This window comes from Danio rerio, chromosome 15 (genome assembly GCF_049306965.1).
Source record: "Danio rerio strain Tuebingen ecotype United States chromosome 15, GRCz12tu, whole genome shotgun sequence".
NCBI classification, from domain to species: Eukaryota; Metazoa; Chordata; class Actinopteri; order Cypriniformes; family Danionidae; genus Danio; species Danio rerio.
This window is the reverse complement of record NC_133190.1, coordinates 12,616,384-12,643,027: the sequence shown is the minus strand read 5'-3', so window position 1 is coordinate 12,643,027 and position 26,644 is coordinate 12,616,384. Positions and strand designations below refer to the sequence as shown.

General features: G+C 38.5%; 2 protein-coding genes across 2 annotated transcripts in view; one reads left to right on the top strand and one right to left on the bottom strand.

The window, feature by feature from the left end:
* Window positions 1–26,644, top strand: part of LOC141377778 (uncharacterized) — a 369,547-nt gene that overhangs the window by 107,667 nt on the left and 235,236 nt on the right. The window lies entirely within an intron of this gene.
* On the bottom strand, window positions 2,869–7,962 carry LOC141377776 (uncharacterized). Its single transcript, XM_073923408.1, has 4 exons — window positions 5,569–7,962; window positions 4,994–5,149; window positions 4,812–4,904; window positions 2,869–3,980 (listed from the first exon to the last, which is right to left on the bottom strand). The coding sequence occupies exons 1-4, from the start codon at window positions 6,655–6,657 to the stop codon at window positions 3,669–3,671; spliced, it is 1,650 nt and encodes a 549-aa protein (XP_073779509.1). The 5' UTR covers window positions 6,658–7,962; the 3' UTR covers window positions 2,869–3,668.

Sequence of the window (26,644 nt, the reverse complement as noted above, 5' to 3'; positions counted from 1 at the left end):
GCTTTAAGAGCCTTATTGTAAATTGTGATAAATAAACAATAAGTAGGCTAACAATGGATTGCTTTGACCTGTAATGCTTTAGGACAGATCAGAATACAGCTAAATGTATAAATCACACAAATACCTCATCCAGAAACATTTCCAGCATAATTCTTTTGTCGTAAAGAAATAAAAAATGTTCCACCTTTGCTAAAAGTAAGTTTCACTTCACAACACAGCCAAATAAGAAGACCATTAGCATTGTCACCGATCATGTATCAATCTATTTCAAAATATTTGATAACTTTGAACACTTTTGACTAAATTTAGTCAAGGAGCAAAGATAAATAATGTCTACTTTAATAGTGGAAAGATCGCGATTGTATTCAATTTGAGCACACAGGCGATCATGAGAGCACTGCAGTTCATTTGAAAAAAGCCCATTTAAGAGCTCACATATCGGTTTTAGCGATTTGCGTACATGAATCCGCTCTCGTGTTAAAATAAAGCACTCGCCGCATTTGCAGAAATGAGTTATTGCGCAATACCTTCATTCCCGCGCCGCCATTCAGAATGTATTTGGAGGAGTGACAGGTCAGAGGCGAGTCGACTGGCTGTCGGAGAGCGAAACGTGTATGAAGATCATCAAATAGGCAGGAAATATGTCCGCGGTTTAATTACTCTGCTAGACATCTCTATAGTGAAAACATCCGAGAAGCATTATTCCAACAAAACTTTTGTTTTTAAGTTGTTTTTTTTGTCTCTGCAACACAGAAAGCCTTTGTCCCGCCCTTACGTTTCACGCAACTAGACAAGGTCGACTGTGATTGGCCACTTTTCATGTCAGTCAAATCACGCTTCAGAATCAATTCTTAAACTTCGGAAACTGATTTTCAGCAGCTTATGACACAATGCACTAAAATAAACACTCTAAGCACAGCGTTGTGATCGTACGCTTCACAAAACAGCCAATGCTGATCACATCAATGTTATATTACGCATTAAAGGATTAAAAGTGTTAATTGCTTCTTTCATTATTCAGCGATTCCTCCGCGTACCACTAGGAGGAAGCCCGCGTACCACTAGTGGTACGCGTACCACAGTTTGAGAACCACTGCCATAATATATTGTTTTATCCAATTTTATTCAATTGTATTTATTGCTAATTGTATTTTGACATTCTGTTATTCGGTGATGTTTAAAGTTTACAGTAATTTAATTTTTTTAGATTAGATTGCAAACATTTATTGTTCATTTGATACCCAGCTTTTAATTGTCATTTATAAGAGATTTATAAAGCAAAAATAGTCTCACTTTAGATTAGGTCACAAAAATGGGTCAAGTTGAGTCAATAAAGCATTTATTAACATACATAGTAACCATTACTATATGCCTAATAATATATCTATAATATATAATATATCTTATTATTCATATATACTATATGAATAATAAGATATATAAATGTTAATTTGAATAGTTCCATTAATAATTTACTAACTCATGCTGAATGATCTTAAAAACCACCAGCTACACATAAATAGAAATGGTTTGTAAATGCAATACTGAATTCAGTAAGGAACAATTAATAAAAAGCAAAGTATGAAATACAATCATTGAGCACATTTTGAGCTTATAACAGCATTTGTAGCTGTATTTATAAAGTGCTTACTAACGTCTAATAATGTAGAGGTAATGCTTAACAGATAATTAATTAACTATTTGTTAATGTTTTGCTAATGATTCGTAGTGTGTAGTTATTATAAAGAGTTACCGTTAAAGGTTTTAAAATTAAAAGGTTTATATTTTAATATTTAGATTTAAATGTTTATGGAAACCGGTGTCCAAATCAACCCTTTTGTTTATAATTTGTGCATAAAAGCATTCAAAGCAAATTTAGTTTGTGTTAAATGCAATCTTTAAATTGTTAATTTCTGTGCTGTTATTTCAGTTAAAATGTTAAAGCTAGCATATGTGCCTGCAAAAGTCTGTATATTGCAATGTTTGTAATTTGAAGCACTTTTCATCTTAAAATATTTACAAATGTTTGTGCTATTTCCTGTTGTAAAGCTTGTTTATCTGTTGCTTTCAGTGAAAATAAATTGAAGAAGTAGTAAGTTTGTGTTTGTCATTTGTAAGTAGAATGATTAAAACAGAATGATATGCTAACTAGTACTAATTACGTATTTTGCAAATTTAAAAAAAAAAACATCCACTAAACAGAAAAAAATTAATTGACTCAATAGCAGTTACTGTTGCTTTAATTGATGTGACAAGAATATCTTTATTAGGACAATACTATAATCAATATTGCATGAACAAAGAAAATTATGTTAGCTCAACTAAATATTGTTACTGAGAAGAACTAAAAAACAGTTGTTGAGACAACTCAAAGTTCTTACTGCATCAAGTTGCCTTATTTTTTTATGTTTTCTCAACAATTTATTTTTTACAGTGTGGGTAGGCTAAAATCCTGTGGTTACCGCTCTAAGGTTAGAGGCTGCTCGGACAGGTCACTCAAGAGGAGTGTAGTGTACACTGAAAAAAGTGTTTCATTGAATCAAAGTAAAAAAATTGCGTCAACTTGTTACACCTAATTACTTTACTTTATATCAACTTAAGTTTTTTACTTTAAAAATAATTAATTCTCTATTACTTAGCCAAAGCAAAAAGTCTCTTTGAACCAAATAAAGTTTTTAAGTTTAATGAAATCTCAAATTTACTTTATTTACTCTTAATGTTTTCACTTTGTATTAATTTAATTATTTTACTTTACATCAAATCAAATATCCAATCAAATACAACTTAAAATGATAATGTAATATAAAGAAATTGATTTGCTTTCAAAACGTGTAATTTTATTGTTTAAGATGAATGACTCCAAGCACCAAACTTTTGACAATTTATTTTGTCAATACCACATTTTTATAACATGTACAGTATCTTCCTACAAATACACACTGTCTAACAAATGTAAACATATTAACTTAACAACTTTTGTCATAAATTTCTACAATGTGCATATTGTTATAAAACCTTACTGTACAACAGTCTTTAGTATCTATATACATAGACACTGGATACAATGTAAATTCACCATAAAAATCAGTTATGGTTTCCAAGAGAAACATGCCATTTTTTCATGAACAGTCATTTAAAACTGACTACACAAAACTATTAGAATTCTGTAATCTTCCCATGAACAGTCAACTATGAACTGACTACACAATCAAACCTTCTGAATTATTTTTAAGTTAAAACAAGTTTGCTCCAAGAAAATTATTTAAAATGAGCAGTGGAAAATCAAACACTTAAAACACCTACCATATTAGCCAACTGAAGAAAGAGGGGGGAATTGTATTTTCACCTTCATAGAATAGTTTACCTAAAAATGAAACTTCTCTTATAATTGTAATAAAATTTCTCTAAACCTAATTTAAACAATTTAAAATACTTTGAATACCTTAAGGATGAGTGAGTAAATAATTGCAAGAATTTTAATTTTTAGGTGAACTAACTTACTAAGATAAAACACGTTAGGTTAAGTAAACTGTAGAGCAGTTATCTTTGTTTAAAAGGCTTTATACAGTCCAACATATTCAAAAAAAATTACCATCAGCAGAACATTGTAGCTGGGTCAAAGGTAACAAATTTACTCCTGCAGCATAGAGGTTCTTCAGCACATCTGCTTACTCCTGCAGCTTTGAAGAAATGTTCTGCACCCTTCGGCTTATCTGCATACTCTCTATGTCCATGATTAGTTTCTGGAAGGCCTCAAAGGTATATTTGAGTCCTTCAGGATATTTTAAGTTCAGTGCATAAATGAGTCCAAACATCATGGCACAGGCACATGCAACAGAGGGCAACTCATGAAGTACTTCCACACCATCAATTACAATGGAAATGTCCAGTGCATGACTAAGAGCATCCTTTTCACGGATCACAAAAAGTGCCATGGTGGTCTTTTCAAATTCGCTTTCTGCTTCCTCCCTCTGGTCAGCCTGAAACATACAAGAACAAAATAAATAAAGGAACTTTGGAAAAAAAAAACATTGTGTATAAATAAACCACACCCCATGATCTGAAAATGCATTACAAAATTTAGTTAGCTGTACTATTATGGTGGTCAATGTAGAGCCAAAATGTCTGTTGCTAAATTTCATTCAAATATCCTCACTTGTGTTCAGCATAAAAATTAAATTTGTACAGTTTATTAAAAGAGTAAGAGATGACAATTTTTTGGATGAAGATGTACTTTTACACTCTCTTTGGCTTTAGAAATGCTTTTAAACACTTGTACAAACAAACACTTCCATATAATGACAATTGTAGACAATAACATATTTTAGAACCACAATGGCCAATCAGAGGCATTGATCAATCTACTTAATAGTGCTCAAAATGCAGTTTTAGGTAAAAACACCCTTTTAAATGAGTTCACGTTTACAATCCAGCCATCATCTACATGCCCTATTGCCATTTCTAACATGAATGAATTACTGTCCTCTGCAAAATTTTGAATAATGTTGGTAACAGCCCCTATCCACTATTCTTGCATGGACACAAAACCCAGGCAAGTAAATGGGTGCTCTTAACAACATTCTTCAAAACATGCTCTTTTGTGTTCAATGGAAGAAATTCACACAGGCTGATGTGCAAATGATAACACAATTACTTAAACTACTTTACCGTATTATGTCAATACCAAATTAAAATTTCCCCACGTTTTACTCACCCCCAAGGTTTGGAAAAATGAGGAAATGTTGATTTAGTAGAGAACTAAGTCAAACATAGTTGGAAAAAATTTGAGTAGTTTGCATTATCCACATTACCTGGTATTCTTTGATTAGACAGCTTGCATCTTCACCAAGGTACAGGATCAGGCACTTCAGCAAGCACTCTCTTCTGATGTCTACGTCCAGGCTCTAAAATTGTTCAAGATGTATTGTTTTCAGTAGACTAAAACACTATTAATTGATTTCCATAAGAAAATGTGTTTGCATGCAACCAATACCTGATCCATAACTTTGACAATGTCCTTAGTTTTGTCACGGAACATTCCACCTTTGCTCCTAATAACCTGGAGAAGCTGAGCGCTCTGTCTGTCCAAAGAGGCCATAAATTTTGACTGTAAAGGTAAGGTCGTGATGCGCAAAAATTCGGCATTAATCTGTAAAAAAGAGAAACAGAAAACAGACTTTAGAAAAAATGATTTTACTTTGAGAACTAGTTGTAAAAATATAAACATAAACCATTAAACAACAAAAGGTATAATTAAGTCATCTAACACAGTGTTTCTCAACCAAGTTCTTGGAGGACCACTAACACTGCATGTTTTGAATGTCTCCTTTCTCTGTCACTCCCATTACAGTTCTTTCAGTCTCTACTAATGAGCTGATGATCTGAATCAGGTGTGTTTTGTTGAGGAGATATGGAAAATGTGCAGAGCTGGTGGTCCTCCAAAAACAAAGTTGAGAAACACTGATCTAGCATTTTCAAATACACTAGTTGCTACAATCCTATGGTAAAAGTGATGGTAAATTAAGGATTAGTCACTTACATTTAAATTTCTCAATAAAATAAACGTACCTCCTCTTGTTGAAACAGCGCAGGCCATCTTTCTTGCAGTTCTTGAACACTAGGTTTGTTTTCCACAATTTCTTGTCTGCGTAAGGCGAACGTCTTTGTCATTTTTTCTCTGATTGTCAATGCATTGTTTCTTTTCTTCACTTCTTTTAAAAGTGCCAGCCGCTCAACTTCAAGGTTTGCTGTCGTCTCTCCAGCAGGAAGGGATGGGATATGATTGGCCTCACCGCGTTTAGGTCGTTTCACATTCTTTGCTGGAAAAGGATGATCTGAGGCTTTGGTTTTCAGAGAATTTACCAAATACTCAGGGCATCCAAGACCTTTTAACTGTGTGCGTAGGTTTCCCATCTTCATTTTGAGTCTCTGTGTCCAACCATAGCACCCATTGAAGGATCCTTTTTCTGCCAAGCAAGGGTGTTTCTTGATAAGCGCCTCTGAAACTTCACAGAAGTTTGCACTGCTGGGATAAGATTTATACTTATATATCTCATCACAAACCTTCTCCAGAATATCGGATTTCATCTTTGGAGTGACAGTCAGCCTTGTTCCATTAGTCTTAAAAAGAGCATTCCCTCTCTCTAATTGGAGTTCAGTGTCATAAGAAAAGCGTGGAATATTAAATTCTTTTGGCCACTGTTGATGTCTTGTAGAAACTGTTTCTGAGCTAGGGGATGAGAGCAGGACTGTATCATCAGTGTCACCAGAGCCAACGGAGGACAGAGCATCATCATTAGACTGGGTTCCATCAAATGTTTGAGCAATGAATGAGTCATTGTCTGGCAAGGGGATAATCTTCAGAGTACCAAGACTCTGAAGTTCTCTTGTGTTTGTCAAATTTACAAATACATCTCCAAAATCTTTGTCCTGATACTGTAGTCGGAATCTACCATTTAATCCAAAAGCTTCCCTCACTTTTTCAATGAGCTCATCCACTGATTCAGGAATCCCATCTGGCAGAAGCAACTTTCTGGAATCATCTTGACTCACAATCACCAAAAGCTTGACAGATCTTCCTGACATGCTTAAATATTCTGGGAGGGGAAAAAAAATAAGATTAGATACAGATAATAATAATAGATAAATGGCAGACATTTACATGTTCACTACATCTTGTGCATTTTTCTCAAAATTTAAAAACAATTCTAACCTTATTCAAACATGTATATATCTCTTCAGAGCCACCATGCGTCTCCCCCCAATTGTGTACTGAACAAGTAAATATGGGTCTGTAAGGTCAGTGCGCTAAAAGCTCAATTTTTTTGTCAGAAGATTTTACCAAGACATAGGATCTATAATGTTCAGTATACTATGCATCAAGTCTTTTGACAACAAACAGTGGTTTGTCCTGCAACACAATAATCTGCACAATTTCACCAAACTCCGGAAGTCCAGAACATTCTCCATAAGCAATGCCCATACTTTCTCTGTAGGTGAAGCCTTTAAAAGTTACTTCCTTGGCCAAGCACACAGCCTCCAGGTTTGGGTGTTTCTGTTGTACAGCCTGTGATATGTCTTCATTAAGAACATCAATGGGAAGTTTAGAAACATGTGATACTTCCAAACTTGGTGCAGGAGAGGTGCACTGATGCAGATGATATGCCATATGAAACTGATGTCTTTGTGACAATGATAGGAGCACATTCTTGAAGCAGTTTGTGTGACGCACAACTCTTTTAAAGAAGCTATGCTTAGCCTCAAACCGCATTGTCCACAGAGCAACCAAAGGGCCAAAATTTTTTATGAGCTCAGGATAGTGCTCCAAGTAGTGGTGTTTGGGCAAAAGTTTAGTCTCAGGAAAAATCTCTTGGAATCTGATTCTATGTTCAGATATCTTGAAGGCCAGATATGCTATGGAAGCATTGGTGTGTGAAGGAGCGACGACAAGATCCACAATATCTTTCAGATCATTTAGAAGTTGCCATGCAGGTTCATTGGCAGGCACTCTGTCTCCAATCAAAAAAGGAAAAAACCTCAACAGGCTCCAATTTTCATGGGCATTACCCCCCACTGTTATTTTTGCAGAAAATGTGAGAGGAACAGTATGTGGATGATTTGTTTTGTCATTCCATTTAAATGGAAAGTTCTGAATTGCATTATTTAGGTGTTCCAATGTAAAATACTTTTTAGATAAAAAGACTGTCAAAGACAAAGCTATCTCAAAAAGGACAATACCCTTAAAGAGATCATGCATAACATCAGCTGGGAACCCTGTGCAAACATTGAAGTGTGATAATTTTTCTGAAAACACACACCCACCTTTCACACCAAAATGGTGAGGTAGGTCATTGTCTTTTATAAACTGAAGATGAGCAGAATGTAGTTCTTCAGTTCTTATGCAGAATGTTTCAGATCCAACTTCACGAATCTGGTATTCTTCTTTCTCTGCTGTACAAAATCTGCAGACATATTTTCCAGAGAAACTTTCTACAAATCCAGCAATACTATGAGCCCCAAGGTTATCAGCAACAATGCATTGAACTGTGCCCTTCACAGTCCTTTCCAGTTTTTCAATGAAAAGTCCGTGTCTTTCCAAAATGACAAGGTCATCATTCAATGGTTCCAGCACTTTATCATACCCAAAACGCTTAACATCACTGCTTTTAATTACAGCAGCTAGATTTATAGCAGACAGCGATGACTGACATCCTTCATGTAAATTGCTTAATACCCAATAAACTCCAAAAACTTTGTGTTTTTTCTTGGACGTACCAAGGGGGTTGCATATGTCAAATTCATCAACATACAAAATTAAAGAGATAGCAGGTTCAGAAAACAGTTCATTCCTTTTGAAATTTTGTGAATCAAAAAAACATGTATATTTAGATTCATCTCCTTTATACACTGATTTTGTCACGGTCGGTGAGGGAAAAAAAGGAGTGCAGACCCAATTGCAGAAAAATGTAGGAATATTTATTATAAACTACAAATAAAAATAAAAGGCAAAACAAAAACTACCCCGAAGGGGAAAACATGAATAAAAAGGCAAAAACAAACTTGACAGGGCTGGCAGGACAAAACAGGACTGGAGACGACAACAAGACAGAGTAATATCGACGACGAACTGGCAAAGGACTGAAAACATGAGGGGGATTATAAAGCAAAAAGTAAATTTGACACACAGGTGAACACGGCAAACTAATAATGAGTAAACAAGGAGGGTGGGACTAGACAATAGACGGGAGAGCGCATGACACAGAGAGACAATACAAGCCATGCGCTCACATAACACAACACTGAAGCACACGACAAAAGCACGTGACCACAACGTAAACACCGAGCCACGTGCTTTGACAAAAGATGCAAGACACGAGCACACGATGAATGAAAACTCACCGTGCGCTCACACACGCAGCGTGCATGCTTCATCCCAGCGCCGACCAAAACCGAAACCAACAAGACTGAGACGCTGGGAATGAAACACCACGCTGCTGACAGACGAAAACACAAACACGAGTACAAGAGCGCACGCGTCTGAGGGACGCAGAGCGCGCGGCCGCGTCAAGCAGGAGCGCGCACACTCTACGTACACCCACGACGGCGCGCGCTCACACAGAGACAGAAACAGGACCAGACATGAGAAGTGTCAGAGCTCTGCCACCAAAACAAGAATTTTCAAGACCAAAGTGGCAGAACCCTGATACTAGCCCCCCCCAAAAGGGACGCCACCTGGCGTCCCTAAAGGGAACATCCAACAAGGTACAAGACAGACAAGAAACACTACAAGACAACAAAACAGGCAACATCAACAGACACAAGACAGGGAGGTGAACAGGCAAGACAACATGAAGGGGGGGAGGGAGGGAAGCCAAGCCAGACCCAACAAGACAAACAAGGGAGGGATGGGAGGGCAAGACCAGGGAGGATCAGGAGGGACAGTCCAGGGTGGATTCAGTGGGTCGGGGGCCCCGGCAGGGAGCCAGGGTGGAGCCGGAGGGTCCGTCCAGGGTGCAGGGAGGGAACACCAGGGAGGAGCAGGAGGGACGACCCAGGGAGAGTCTATCAGGGGAGACAAGGCAGGAGGCCTGTGGGGAGCCGGCAGGGCTGGAGACCAGAGGGGAGCCGGCAGGGCTGGAGACCAGAGGGGAGCCGTCAGGGCTGGAGACCAGAGGGGAGCCGGCAGGGCTGGAGACCAGAGGGGAGCCGGCAGGGCAAGGCGCCGGGCTGGGACCGGCAGGGCGAGACGTCTGGGTGGCGCCGGCAGGGCAGGGAGCCGAGCTGGGGCCGGCTGGGCGAGACGTCTGGGTGGCGCCGGCAGGGCGAGACGTCTGGGTGGCGCCGGCAGGGCAAGGAGCCGGGCTGGGGCCGGCTGGGCAAGACGTCTGGGTGGCGCCGGTAGGGCAAGACGTCTGGGTGGCGCCGGCAGGGCAGGGAGCCGGGCTGGGGCCGGCTGGGCAAGACGTCTGGGTGGCGCCGGCAGGGCAGGGAGCCGGGCTGGGGCCGGCTGGGCAAGACGTCTGGGTGGCGCCGGCAGGGCGAGACGTCTGGGTGGCGCCGGCAGGGCGAGACGTCTGGGTGGCGCCGGCAGGGCGAGACGTCTGGGTGGCGCCGGCAGGGCAAGGAGCCGGGCTGGGGCCGGCTGGGCAAGACGTCTGGGTGGCGCCGGCAGAGCAAGGAGCCGGGCTGGGGCCGGCTGGGCAAGACGTCTGGGTGGCACCGGCAGGGCAAGGAGCCTGGCTGGTGCCGGCAGGGCTAGACGTCTGGGTGGCGCCAGCAGGGCAAGACGTCTGGGTGGCGCCGGCAGGGCAAGGAGCCGGGCTGGGGCTGGCTGGGCAAGACGTCTGGGTGGCGCCGGCAGGGCAAAGAGCCGGGCTGGTGCCGGCAGGGCAAGGAGCCGGGCTGGGGCCGGCTGGGCATAACGTCTGGGTGGTGCCGGCAGGGCAAGGAGCCGGGCTGGGGCCGGCAGGGCAAGACATCTGGGTGGTGCCGGCAGGGCAAGGAGCCGGGCTGGGGCCGGCTGGGAAAGACGTCTGGGTGGTGCCGGCAGGGCAAGGAGCCGGGCTGGGGCCGGCAGGGCAAGACGTCTGGGTGGTGCCGGCAGGGCAAGGAGCCGGACTGGGACCGGCACTGAGGGGCGCTCAGGGGCTGGAGCCGACACTGGAGGGCGCTCAGGGGCTGGAGCCGACACTGGAGGGCGCTCAGGGGCTGGAGCCGACACTGGAGGGCGCTCAGGGGCTGGAGCCGACACTGGAGGGCGCTCAGGGGCTGGAGCCGACACTGGAGGGCGCTCAGGGGCTGGAGCCGACACTGGAGGGCGCTCAGGGGCTGGAGCAGACACTGGAGGGCGCTCAGGGGCTGGAGCCGACACTGGAGGGCGCTCAGGGGCTGGAGCCGACACTGGAGGGCGCTCAGGGGCTGGAGCCGACACTGGAGGGCGCTCAGGGGCTGGAGCCGACACTGGAGGGCGCTCAGGGGCTGGAGCCGACACTGGAGGGCGCTCTGGGGCTGGAGCCGTTGTGGTGGAGGAGCCCTTTCTCCTCCGACGCTTCCTTGGTCTGGGTGGCGGGAAGCTGGCCACCTCTTCAGACACTGCAGTATACTCCACTGCCTGCAGGACTGATGCAGTGTCTGTTGCGGGTGCTTCACTGGGTAATGCTGCAGCCAGGGTTGTAGCTGGGTGGGCTGCAGCAGGTTCCGTCACCAATAGAGGGGTAACAATAGAGGAAGACCTGTTCCTCCTCCTCAGTTTCCTCTTCTCTGTGGGAGGCAGCAGTGAGCTGGGTTCAGGTTGGTCTGTTGGTGGAAGAACAGAGCAGATTCTCTCCTGAGGACATTCATGGGCAACTTGATTAACCATATGCTCCACAAACTGTTTGTACGAGTAGCCCACCAATCTCTGTATCTGCAGAGGATAGAGGGGTTTATCAAGAGCGAAGTTCAGGAGATTCAAAAGAGCCCAGTCATTGAACCCAAGCCCCTCTGCTGCCATACGGAACCTCTCCGCAAACTCCTTAAGCTCAGAGCCATGTTGCCGCAGTGCATGCAGACGAAGAAGCTGTGGCATGTGGCTGAGGAAGGAGTCATCCTTCTGCTGGGTCCTCATTTTGGCCAGTTCGTACTGTCACGGTCGGTGAGGGAAAAAAAGGAGTGCAGACCCAATTGCAGAAAAATGTAGGAATATTTATTATAAACTACAAATAAAAATAAAAGGCAAAACAAAAACTACCCCGAAGGGGAAAACATGAATAAAAAGGCAAAAACAAACTTGACAGGGCTGGCAGGACAAAACAGGACTGGAGACGACAACAAGACAGAGTAATATCGACGACGAACTGGCAAAGGACTGAAAACATGAGGGGGGTTATAAAGCAAAAAGTAAATTTGACACACAGGTGAACACGGCAAACTAATAATGAGTAAACAAGGAGGGTGGGACTAGACAATAGACGGGAGAGCGCATGACACAGAGAGACAATACAAGCCATGCGCTCACATAACACAACACTGAAGCACACGACAAAAGCACGTGACCACAACGTAAACACCGAGCCACGTGCTTTGACAAAAGACGCAAGACACGAGCACACGATGAATGAAAACTCACCGTGCGCTCACACACGCAGCGTGCATGCTTCATCCCAGCGCCGACCAAAACCGAAACCAACAAGACTGAGACGCTGGGAGTGAAACACCACGCTGCTGACAAACAAAAACACAAACACGAGTACAAGAGCGCACGCGTCTGAGGGACGCAGAGCGCGCGGCCGCGTCAAGCAGGAGCACGCACACTCTACGTACACCCACGACAGCGCGCGCTCACACAGAGACAGAAACAGGACCAGACATGAGAAGTGTCAGAGCTCTGCCACCAAAACAAGAATTTTCAAGACCAAAGTGGCAGAACCCTGACAGATTTTAAATGAAGTGTATTATCAAGTACTGGCTGGTAGCTCAAAAGTTGCTGCAACGATTGTAGAATTGGAACGTACTGAAATGTCCTTCCATCACTCCGATCAAGCACATACTCTACAGGCTTTACTACTGAAAAATGGGATTTGTAGTATGCCTTACGTTTCCATGTAGTTGAAAGTGGACCTTGTTCTCTGATAGCAGTTTGAATTGGATGTGACTGGCAAAGAGAGGTGGTTAACTCATCTACAACATCTTGATCAACCAGCAAATTATGTTCCTGCAGTACCTGGTGAATATTTTGCTTAACAACTGGAACTGAAACTGTGCTAAATAAATACTGCAACTCCTGCAAAAGGTCATCAATGGCCACACCAGGTATAAGAAAAATGTGCTCTAATTTCAATAGGACTGAGGCTAATTTGTGTTCTATAGCTTTGGACAAGTCTTCAGTATTTTCAGTTTTTTCACCAGAGCATGTAGGTTCATCAAGTGAGACATCTTCGTCTGATTCAATATCATCTTCTGCAGAAAAAATAATAACTGGTCTTTCACTGGCAACAATACCAGGCTTTAAGTCCTCTTCAGAGAATGACTTGTGTTTTCTTGCCTTGTGTGTTCTAAATGATCCATAAATATTGGTTTTGTATGAGCACCCACTAAAAACACAAGGAACCGTTTCATTATTCTTCAGGGGCTGCCCAATGTGATGGAAGTAGTCTTTAAACGATGATGTGTGTTTGTAGTCACAAAGCAAGCATTTATAAGTTGTCAGTGCATCTTTTTGATGGAGATTCTGAGGATGTCTCCTTGACACATGGCTCTTCAGAGAACTCCAAGTATTAAATGAGCAAGGACAGTCTGAATAAACACAAGGATAAGGATGACGACGTCCAAAATTCCTATGATCAAGTTTAAAATGCTTGAGAATTTCTGAACGATTGCCTTTGGAGACACCACAGTCTTTGCATTTCCACATTGAGTTACCTACCAATGAGAATGATGAGGTAGAGAATGGGGAAAAAAATAAAATAAAAAAACTGACCATCCAAATCAACAATTAAAAGTGCAAATTACTTACGTTTCACTGGATTATTCAAAATATGTCCTAACTGTTGTTCAGCAGTATTCCATCCTACAAAAAATAAACAGAAATGATAAACTGGCTTACATACAAGTAAAAAGACATTTTTTTAAACACTGATGTGTCTAATTATTTTTTGGCCTACACACTGTGCGTCCTCGAACTGAGAGCAGGCGAATGCTTGTTCCACTGTTTCCACAATTTACCTTTTTCTAAGCCTAATTTATTACCATTTGAAATATAATTTGAAATAGACTTCAAGTCCTTTGTCTGTCATGCTTTGCAATACATAATTATTTTTAAATGTTTCAAAATTTGTAAAAAAAAATAGGCAAAGTTTTGCTGCGCAACTAATTGTGCAAAACGGAGTAAGTGCTGGCATTGGTCAAAATAAATGTAAAGAAGCTGTCAACAGCATTTGCTTTAAATGTGTTTTTCTAAAAGGACTATAAAGTGACATCAGAATATGTTCCTTTTTTAAGCAATTTCTCACTCACACACACACACGTATATCTCTACACACACACTTACCTGTCTATCTATCTACACACACACACACACACATATATATATATATATATACATACATACATACATACATACATACATATATATATACATACATACATATATATATATATATATATATATATATATATATATATATATATATATATATATATATATATATATATATAGAATAGTCTGATGTTCCTTTATAGTACTTTTAGGGTTAAATACATTTAATGAAGTGATATTTTGATTCACAAACAAAAGCAATACATTGAAGTCATGAGGAAAGCAAACGCCGTTGACAGCCTCTCTACCTGCATTTTGACCACTGCCAGCACCAAGTTATCCTACAGTAAGTGCGCGATTAGATGCGCAGCTCCGCCCAAACACAGTGGCTGGGCTGAGATCTTAACAGCACGGCTGGCTTGACCACAATTTAAAAACACTACGTTTTCCCTGTTGTGAGAAGACAGCCAAAACCAAGCTATGCAATCGCTAGGCACAATTTTTTATACAAGACAAAGAAAGACTTGTTAGAACTATGCATTTAAAAAGCTAACGTGACGTGTAAAGTCTATCAAAAAAGAAACTAGACAAGCCAGCAAAACGAATATCTTATGAACGCGAACTTCATATTAAATCAATAAAACGCATCATCACAATAATCTATCGTAACGTTAAGCCCACACAAAGTGTCTGATGCATGCATGCACTTTATACACAAAGGCGCCATGTCAGTTAACGTTAACACAGAGTACATGCACGCTGATGGCGCCGCACATTATCGCGCTCCCCCGGCTCGAAACAGTCTAACACGTTTCGATATCAATTCATCGCACCGCAAGCTGTTTACTTGTAACGTTATTACAATTCTTTTATTTTCCCTCGTTTTAACATTGTGATGAGGGGAAACTTATAAGCCTTTTAGCCGAGTTAGAACGGTGAAACTAGTAATACTAACTGTATGTAAAACAACACTACACCATGCAATTTTAAGAAATCATACATGTATGATATCATTAATACGTCCAACGTATCTTTAAAATTACTTACCAATTTCCTTGATTCCCGTTTCACCACGCCGAGTTCTCCCTCCATGCAGTGTAACAAAATGGCGGAAAGCTGAACATCGACACGTACGACCAGGGTGACGTTGGAGGTCACGTGACAATGGGAAGCAATATTTTTAATTTAATCTAAAGTATTGTGTTTACTTTACATGAACAAGTCTTACTTTTAATTTAAATCAACAATACTTTTTACTTAAAACTAATGGCTAGACACAAAATGATCTTTTTTAAGGTCGATCAAGTATAAAACTTATTTAGGGTAATGACATGCCTTGTGCACTTTTTACAGTGTAGAGTATTTATTTAATTGTAGTGTTTGTGTATTTGTTGCTTCAGGTTGAGGCAAAATAGTCCACATTTGTGTGCAGAGAAGACTCCCTTCCTCCTCCTTGAATGGAATGAGGATGGGGGATGCAGCTCAGGTTACACTAAGTGGCGGAGAGGAGTGAACGAGAAGAGGAAAAGTAATAAGATTAGAAGTGTGAATGTGTTTAAAAGTTTGTTTTAAAAAAAAAAAGAGTAGGTTAAAAGATTGATTGTAGTAGATTATATAAAAGGAGGGCTGCATAGTTGTGGTGTGAATTAAAGAGCAAGAAAATAAGTAATTGATGCAGTTTAAGAGAACAGATTATGATATAAAGAGAGGAGTATGTTAAAAAAAAAACAATAGGCAGAATGGACTTAAATTCTTGACATAGCAAGTGGTAAAAGTCAGTTTGCCCCAGGATGGGGGTAAGAGAGAGATTTATGGTGTCCATGTGTGAACAATAAATAGATTATGTCAATTTACAGCACTAGGGAAACAGAGAAGAGGAGAGGAAAAGAGAGGAGATCAAACTATAGATAAAATAATGACATAGACTTTAACATAATTATGGATAGAATATAAGTTATTAATGAATAGATATGTTATAAAGTAGTATAGTAAGATAAATGAAATGAGGAAATACTAATAATAGAGTTATATTATATAGAAAAGAGTTCGAAACTCTACTAATGAAAAAGAATAAATGAAGCCATAGTGATCAATATATATAAATAAAGTAGGGAGTAAAATAATGTATAAATAAACAAATAGATTTACTAAATAAGTATGAATGAATAACATATAAGTTAGTTCTTTAAATGAGAATAAAATAGAAAAAGAAAACTTGAAAAATGAATATTGATTAATTGAAGATTTAGTGATAAAATGTGTAACAAAATAAGCTTTAAAATGTATAAGAAAACCTAAGAGCTAAAAACTCATTTTACGGAAAGGAAAAAGAACAGAATAGAAATAGAAAAAATAATGTTTCAAGGATAAAAACAGACGTTTAAAATATGCTTACAATTTAGGCACATTGAACAGATAAGATAAAAAGCAAAAAAGCAGTAACAATTTGAAGAAATAATTGACTTTAGAGAATTTGTTTGTATTTAAGGGCAATAAAAATGCTTGTTTCATCTTTCTCAAAGTCAGCTACATAATGTGATCTTAGCCATCATCTATTTGTAATAAAGTAAAGTGATTCAGATGAAAATAATAGACACTAGGTAAATGTTAAAGAATGGGTTAGAGTGAGTTTAAAAGATAAATACATGTAAAAGTTTATGCAGTAAGAAGCTAAATTGATAATTATGCATTGCATTTCAAAAATAAAAAATGCTTTTAGTAAATAAATATGCGAGTTTAATTAATAATATGAACCCTGAGCTATAGCAGTAATGATTTTGAACAGTTATATCAGATATTGGGCCACCATGTAATACTACTGATTTAAAACAAGTATGGAAAAACAGATATGGGAAAAAGAAATGCAATACTCAATTATGTGGCAGAGAAAATAAAGGATAAAATAATGACAAATGGCAAATAGAAGGGACATTCGTTGCAAACAGTGAGGAAATAAAAACTGAGTATAGAAAATGTTACAATGTAAAAATGAGTGGCTAGTCAAGGAACACTAGCATAGATAAGGAGAAATGTAAAGTGAAACACAATATGGAGCTAAAGAAATTTATTAGAATAACACTAAAGAAATAAAAAATTAAACATATTTACATATGATAAAATGACTGTGAATTAGAAAAAATAAACTGTTAAAACCATTGGGGAAGGAAAATAGATGGAAGGAGTCTTCATTTAATGGAGAAAAAATGGGAAAGAGGAAAAGACTTTTATAGGTCATGAGCTAAATTCCATATATTAATAAGGAGGACATAGGGATGGACTCTGGGGGACTGTAGTCTTTTACCTACCAGACATCTCTGAGTGCACTGGCAAATGGAAAAGGTGTTTGAAAAACACAATGGACAAACTGTTGGCTGTGGACATTTGTGAAAGCAGTGAGGCAGGCACTGCATGCCCAGGAATTACTGAGGACTGGAAAGGCTACTTATGTTCAGAGACACTAAAAAGAGGCAAACAAGCGAATGATGAACTGATCAAAGAGAAAAAGCGCTCCACCAGAACTTTACATCAGTTCAATGAAAGAAAAGAAGCCAGCACTAAGAGAGAAGGGGGAAACACTGTGCCCTGATACGGACACCACAGGAAAGACTGCACCAATTTATAAACCAGTTGTCTTCTCAGGGTGTGAGGAGGGAGAGTCTGGCATCAAGTCCATCTCAAACCAGTTGACTTATAGTCCAAATTGAATACAACGTGACCACTCAGATGGCAAAATAAGAGCAAAAGTGAAGCTACCCATTCTTGTATCAAATCAGACTCCTGTCAATTTGATAAAGAGAAACATATCATGTAAATTGTAAGAAAAGTCTTTTATGATAATGTATGATGAAACTTTAAATATGTGTAATGTTAATATGAAATAATTTGGGTAATTTTTAATAGGTTCAGTCATAGAGATCCTTAAACAGAAGGATAAAGTACAATGCATGATGGTGGCTAAAGAAAAAAGACAATAAAAGACAATAATATTAATTTGGGCTAGAAGTTGATGGAATTAGGTATTTAAATTAAAATTAGGTAAAGCTTATTTTGAGTAATCTAAACCAAGATTTGGGAGAAAAATTATGTCAGAGATTAAAACAGAAAAGTGATTAAAGAAGAGATAGAAACACAAAAAAGTAAAATGAACTCACAATACCGGATAGGTCAAAAAGTAACAATTCTAAATGTACTAAAAGAATATTTGAAAAAGAAAAGTGTTTAAAAACAGGAAACAGGTTGTTTTACATATGTGAAGAAATAATTAAAAGCAAAAAGGATTAAGGACTAAAAATGAAAAATCAGATCAGGTAGAGAGGAACCCTATAAAGAATTCCAGTGATTTTTCAGTCAACTTGTAAAAAATTACAACAAAAATTTATGCATAACTAGTTTGATGTGAAAGCAGGAAGGAATTAGGAGCTGAAAATGCTGAAAAGTAAAAATGCTAATTAATATAAAATGCAAAATAGGAAATAGCTCAGAAATAAGAAATTATTTAGGTGTCAAGTTTTAATAATTATTGAGTTCAGGACATTAAGGGAAAACAAAGTTAGCCAGCAAAGGGATGATTATAAAAATTAAACCAGATGAAGGTCTGCTATGCTGGAATAGGCATTATTGAAAGTTTTGAGAACATAGCAATAATAGAAACACCTAGATATGTTATGGCATATCTAATTAAAGTCAATTTCAATTCGGTTGTGATTGTGTAGGTGACTAATAAAATGGATTCTATTTAAATTTAATTTGAAATAAAATTTTGATTATGGCATTAGTCAAAACAGACAAAAGTAGATTTTGTAAAGTTTATGATTTAAGAACAGTCAGTGATAGAGAATTTCTTAGCAGAGGTTCCTAACATGCACTGTACTTAAATTTGTTAGTTTGGATGCCAAATATGTTTGAGTAATTGATTTCTGTTTAGGTAATTATCAGAGGAGGGTAGACACTTGGTTACACCTAAAGTAAATAGGCCGATATACATTCATACATTAGAATGCATAAAAGGATTTAGAATATTTTGTGATGGATATTGTAACATGTAGGATTTAGTTATATGCAAGTACATCTAGCTCAATCTAAGTAAAAGACAAATAAAACTTTTTAGGGATGACGGGTTTAGTGCTAATAAGATTTTGCTAGGCATTCTGTTTACATGAAGTCCAGATGCAATAATGTCAGTTAAGATGGTAAATAAGAAATTGACTTTACATTAAATAAAATAAGGTAGCAGGTCTAACACTAGTATAGAGTCACAACCTCAATTAGATGATAGTGCAAATTAAACAACGTACTAATATCTATGAACAATATATGTAGCATTAGAGGTGAACGAAAAAGACAAATAAGTTTTATGTAATACATACAAAGTACAGATTGTTGAGGCAACAGCAATTCTAGATATTGGCATTTGAGATGTACATGGTTTGAATCAAGGGTGAAATGGTAAGGAAAATTGAGCAGCAAGGATAATGATCTCCTTTTTGAATGCAGTGATTAGTGAATTCTTGTACACATGTGACATCTGTGCAAAGTAGAATGTGTGTAAATGATCAGCAATAGGCCTAAGAGGATATTCAAGAAGTTGATTGTGGATGTTGTGAAATGATAAAATTAGCTTGGGGCAAGAGATACAAGCTTTTGGGCATGGCAGTTGTGGTAGATGAGTGAAGGTAATTCCATCAGCAGAGCAGGGAAAGTTTAATTTAAGACAAGAGAAGTAAGTCTCATATTAGGAATACCTTCAGAAATTTAAATTTAAAAATGAATTAAAGTCATTAAAGTCAATTAAAGTGAATAAAGGTAATTAAGTAGATAAATAAGTGGATATGTGATTCAGTGAATAGATAAGTAAATGTATTGATAAAGTATTGGAAATCAAAAAAAATTGAGCAATTACACATAATTGTTAGGAATGATTGAAAGAGCTGACGATGATCCATCAAGGCCTAGTTTAACAAAATATGTTAGAATAATAAACTGGACTGGATTGATTTGTTACCTTTTGCATTAATAAGTGATTGCATGGAAACTGACAGAAACAAGCAACTAACACTGCATGAAGTACTATTAGGTCGACCCTTGCATGTAATCTCGCATATAACTTCGCATATAACCGTTTGGAATGTTTGGCAAACATGTCTAATACATTGGAAAAAAGAAGTTTGGTCTTTTATGAGGAAACTAACTGCCATGTGCAAAGCGATATCTGTACAGAAAACCAGAAAGGACCAGAAGCAGGAGATTAATCTGGTGATTGAGTATATCTGAGGTGTTCTGGAGAAAGTGTAGTGAAGTCAGGAGAAAAGGACCTTATGCCAAGGTTGCCAAAGGGGATGCCATCAACTGGGTACCATCGGAGCCACTGCACAAGGGTGCCAAAGGAAAAAACTCCAGCAAGAGAGAGTTAACGGGAAACATAGGAGGCAGAAAATCCCAAAGCTCAAACCAACGAAGTGCAAAGTGTGGCAGAAGGAGTTTATCAGAACAGTTAAAAGAGTAACTCTGATAATATATCTGAGTGAGATATACAGAAGGTCCCACAAGTTCAAGTGATGATAATCACCACATCTTCAGGTTACAGACACTCAACATAAAGTCTCTATCAACACTTTTTAAGGCCAGAACGAAACAAAGAATGCTCGCAAGTATGTGCCAGATTTAGGGTCAAAAAGATGAACTAGTGCTAAAAATTTTGATAGCTTAGATAAAGAAGAGGACGATGAAGAGGATCCATGCCTTGGGTGTAAGTGCTAGTCAACCTCTACCCCAAAATGGCAGCTCTCTACGATACGCGAAGTATCTGGGCTGAAGATCAACGTATTCTACTAATTATGTTTTGTGGGTGTTAGATTAGAATATTGTGTTGTGACCATATATTGTGAGATTGTGCATGTTTATTTATTTATTTATTTTTTGTTTTAGTTTTATTCTTTACTGTGTGTTAAATAACCATGACCCCCAGAAGCAAATGTATAACCACCTGTATGCTTAAAACATTACCTCTTATGATAACAACAAAATAGAATCGAGTCATTTACTGTGTCCTCGTCAAAAGTGGACACAGAAGTTTGGCTCGATTTTATTCCAAAGTGCAATTACATGATCTGGTCATTTGTAATAATACTGTGACATATATTTGTCATTAGGTAGTATGGCTTAGGGCTAGATCATGGAGTTGCACTATGGGTCAAAAGCAAGAAAATTAAGACTTAAAGTCTTAAGAGGAGGGATTATATGAAGTGGATTTTATACTCTTCAAAGTTTGAAGGTAATCTATATATTCAAATTGTATGTGTACTTGTAGACTTGCATACCATTAGAAGAATTACCATATCACAAGAAATGGATAAGATATATGGGTAACCTAGGTGAAATTTGGGGTCAGGGGTTAACCTAGGTGGATATTGGGGTCAGGGGTTAACCTAGGTGGAAATTGAGGTCAGGGGTTAACCTAGGTAGAATTTGTGTGACATGTAGATCAAAGGGAAAAATAGTTGCAAAAGAAGTATATAAGCAGGCCAGAACATCAGTGAGACAGAATTTTTCAGACAGAGATGCTACTGGGGGTCTCCTGAAAGTTCTCCTTTGTTGTCGACAATAAAGTATACTTTTCTGATATTAATAATCTCCAGACTGAGTTTGATTAATTAAGAGAAAAACCAAAAACCACTACATAGGCCAGTGGACGAATGAGACGAACGTGGTGTTCAATCTGTTGTAAAGTGCAAGTGTGTTTGTGGGGGACGAGGATGCCAGTCACGTTACTTTACTGGCTCTCGTAGAGGCCGGTCACCTGAGAGAACAGTATTCCAGCACTGTGAGGAGCGCACGTCAGGTATGGATGTTCGTAACTATAAAAACTCTTCCTCTCCTGCTTTGTCTCATATAAGACGCAGCCCCAGCCCAGCTTATCGCAGAGGATATGAGGAGGATTCAAGGAATCGAGGAGTACGTTTTCTGTCACCTGGCAGAGTGGAGCGCCGCAGCCAGTCGGGAAACGACATGTAGCTGATGATGCGGCCCAAACACCAGCTATAACAATGAGAGGCCTTCATACTGATAATGTTGATGACTGTAACTCTGTGTCGAATGTTGAAGATGCTGGCCAGAAACTGTTAGTGTCATATGTGAAAGGAGTGATTGAAGGTGTGGAAGTGCAAATGTTAGTGGACTCTGGCTTTTCGTATGTCAATTCCCACACTTCGTAATTGCCCACTGAGAAAAGACTATGTGTCGGCCCACGCCGTGAATGGACAAATGCTAGATACACTGGGCACTATTACGGTCACATTTCAGCTGGAAAATGAGTCATGGGAGCATGTTTTTCATGTGCTAAGGGAAAGCACACAGACTGTGCTTCTAGGCTGGGACTTTCTGTTGAAAAATCATGCTTTGTTAGACATCAGCCATGCTAAACTTCAATTGTGGAACATTACAGTTACCCTACTTACCCGCCAAGACTTTGTACCAACATGTTGCAATGTTTCACTGGCCTCCACGATTAATTTGCCACCTCTTAGTGAGTCAGTAGTGCCAGTTAAAATATGTCTACTGAACACTGCTCATGTTTCAAGTGACTTTGTGGGGTATCTAGAGCCTAATGTGCCAGATTCTTCAAATTTAATTGTTGCTCACACAGTGGCTGGAGTTTACAATGGACTGTCAAAAGCTTGGATTTTGAATCCTACTGGACATGACATTTCATTAAATCAAGGTATGCACTTGGGGGAGTTGTATTCTGTGGCGGATGCTGATATTCAACTGTTTCATGCTCTAGCGGATGTAGCTGCAGTGTCCTCATCCACTGATGCTCCTCCTGTTTTATTGGACCAGTCACCTATATCTAATGCAGAGAAGGCTGCGCTATCAGCATTGCTGTGTGATTTTAAAGATATCTTCAGCTCGTCAAAACAGAAAACAGGCAAGTGTGGTTTACTGAAACATTAAATCAGGACTTGTGAAAATGCTCCCATCAAACAGCGTGTGCATCGTGCATCCCCTGAAAAGCATGCTGAGATAGAAAGACAGGTGGCTGGCCTGCTTGTGGATGGTGTTATTGAGGAGAGCTGTAGTCCCTGGGCGTCACCTGTTGTGTTGGTGAAAAAGAAGTGTGTCGGATGGCGTTTTTGCGTGGACTACAGGAAATTAAACAGTGTGACTATTAAAGACTCTCATCCCCTGCCTTGAGTAGACGACACATTGGATGCACTGGCTGGAGCTGTGTGGTTCAGCACATTAGACTTCTCAAATGGCTACTGGCACGTGGATGTTGCAGAGGAAGACAGGGAAAAGACTGCCTTTACAACAGGGCGTGGCCTTTATCAGTGGCGGTCTATGCCGATGGGCCTTTCAAACTCCCTGGTCACAGTTCAGAGATTAATGAAGCTGGTGCTAAGAGGGTCCCGTGGCACATCTGCATGGTATACCTGGATGACATTCTAATCTATAGTAAAACTTTTGAGCAACATCTGTCAAGTTTGAAGGAAGTGTTTTCCAGGATACAAATTGCAGGATTGAAATTACACTTCAATCCTGCCTCAGAAATGTGAAACAACCACAAGAGTAAACTTAAATTATTTTATTATTTGGTTCTTAAATCAATAAACAATAAATGAAGCATAAATCTCAGGAGAAGGATTAAACCAAAACAACAAACAAAACAGGTCTAGCTCAGGAGTACTAAATAACCTAATTTCAGGTAAAAGAAATTAAACAACACAGGCTTTCCTCAACTCCCTTACTATCAATAAACACAGTCAAACAATTACAAAAATAAAAATGGCACCCTCTCCCTACAGCTTCAATTTTTAAATCAAAAAGTCAGACAAAGAAACAATACAATTACATTTTACGTACCACACACAAAAGAATATATGTATTTAAATAACAACTAAGAAAACAGACACACTGCCTGTAAAATTCCACAACGCAAATAAAACAAACAAGTTTCTCAACACACAGAAACTAAAGTTGAACTCACTAGCCCATTAAACTCCTTTTTACAACCAACCAGATCAACACCCACAACAATCACGAGTCTGGAGCAGGGGAGAAGTGAACCTCTTCGTGGTTCTTCTTCTTCTTTGCTGTTTTATGGCAGTCGGCAACCAACTTTTGGTGCATTACCGCCACCTACTGTACTGGAGTGTGAGCCTGAGTTTGCTACCTCCCGGAGAGAGAAGAAAAAAAAAAAATTCCTATTATCATTTACCTACATCTTTATTCTTTTAAATCCTGTTAATTAATCCTGTTTTCCTTAGATATTTCACTAAACTTTCATTGTTATCGTTTCCAAGTAAAATTTTTACGCTGATTTCTGAAAAGTTTTGTTTTATAATTTCTTTCTTTAATATTTCTCTTTCTATTATAAATTTCTTGCAGTAACATAAAACATGTTCAACTGATTCCTCCTCCTGACAATTATCACACAATCCAGTTGGATTTTTTCCTATTAAATGTAATGTTTTATTTAAGCCTGTGTGTCCCATTTTTAACTGTGTTATTATTCCTTCTATTTTATTATTTCCTTTACCTTTCCTCCAATTTCCCACTTTCTCTTGTAATCTATAGTAATGTCTACCCGTTATATCCCTATCCCAATTATACTGCCACTGTTTTAATATATCCTTCTTCACTATAACTTTTGCTTCTGTTTTACTTAACAAGATATTCATAATTTCGTCTAGTTTGCATGCTTCTTTAGCTAAAAAATCTGCTGTTTCATTTCCTTTAATTCCTATATGTGCTGGAATCCACATAAATACTATTCTAATATTTGCTCTCTGAAGTCTAAATAAAATTTCATATATTTCATATATGCAATCCTGTCTGTTCTTTGATGTCATTGACTTGATTGAACTTAATGCTGAATCGGAATCTGAACATATAACTACTTTCTTTAATCCACTTTCCTCTATCCAATAAAGCGCAGCAATTATAGCCATCAGTTCTACTGTATATATCGTTAGGTAATTGGTTGTTCTTTTCTTAATTGATATGTCTAATTTTGGTACAAATACACCAAACCCTGTTCTGCCAAAATCCAAATTTACTGACCCATCTGTGTATACTTCAGTAAATTCTTTATATTTTGTCATAATTTTATCTTCAATTATTCCAGACATATTAGCGATGTTTCTATAGTCCTGGCTATTGCTTAGTAATTCCAAATCAACTAATCCTAAAGGATATAACCATGGTGGTGTTGTTGCTATTGGTACTGTTTTGTTAAAGCCTTAATCAATTAATTCCATCCCTTTAGCTACTTCCATGCTATCTCTTCCAAAAAAGAGAGTTTTGTTTTTTTCATATTCCCATCTTGGAATAAGAACTCTTTTTGCTGGATTACTATTTATTTCCTGCCCTTGTAGATTTATCCAATAATTCATCATTATTTGTTTCCTTCTTAGCTCCAGTGGTATTTCTCCCATTTCTACATGGTGCTGAGATTGGAGTAGTTTTATAAGCTCCACAACATATTCTTAATGCCTGGGCTTGTATAACTTCTATTTTTTGCAGATTAGACTTAGAAGCTCTTCCATATATGAAACACCCATAGTCTAATACTGATCGAACCAATGCTACATATATGTTTCTTAACGCATTTCTACTCGCTCCCCATTCAGTTCCAGACAGACATCTCATTATATTTAATACTTTTTTGCATTAGTTAACTAGCTGGTTAATATGTTCATTCCAAGTTAATTTTGTATCAAGCCACATTCCCAAAAATTTAAATGACTTTACCTGCTCCAGTTTCTGTCCATACATATTAATTTCTATGTCACAGATTTTTTTCCTAGTAAATAATACAGTTTTTGTCTTTTCAACTGATAACTTGAAACCCCATGAATATGACCATTCCTCCACTAACTTTACAGCTTCTTGTATCTTTTGTTTAACATGTTTAACATTCCTTCCTCTCTTCCACAGAGCTCCGTCATCTGCAAACAGTGACCGTCCGATATCACTTTGAATTTTGGAAAATATATCATTTATCATTATTGTAAAGAGAATTGGGCTTATTACACTCCCTTGTGGGGTTCCATTCTCTACCACATATCTTTTTGATAATACTTTACCTATTCTAACTTGAATAATTCTTCCAAATAAAAAGTCTTTTATCCAGTTAAATATTCTTCCTGTAATTCCTAATTTGTTTAATTTAATCAATACTCCTTCTTTCCATACCATATCATATGCCTTCTCTATATCAATAAATACTGCCAATACTACCTCTTTGTTTACCTGAGCTTTTCTAATTTCTGTTTCTAAATAAACTATAGGATCCATAGTACTTCTTCCTCTTCTGAATCCACTTTGATACATTGATATAAAACCTCTGCCTTCTACATAATGGTTTAGTCTTTCTGTTATCATTCCTTCCATAATTTTTCCAATGTGAGAAGTAAGTGCTATTGGTCTATAATTACTTGGATTTGTAGCGTCCTTTCCTGGTTTTCTAATAGGAATAATAATAGCCTCTTTCCAGCTCATAGGAATTTTTCCTTCCTCCCATACCTTATTATACAATCCTAGCAACTTACCCATAGCTAATACATCTAAATGTTTTACCATCTTATAGCATATATTATCTTTACCTGGTGCTGTTGCCTGAAATGTTTCTAA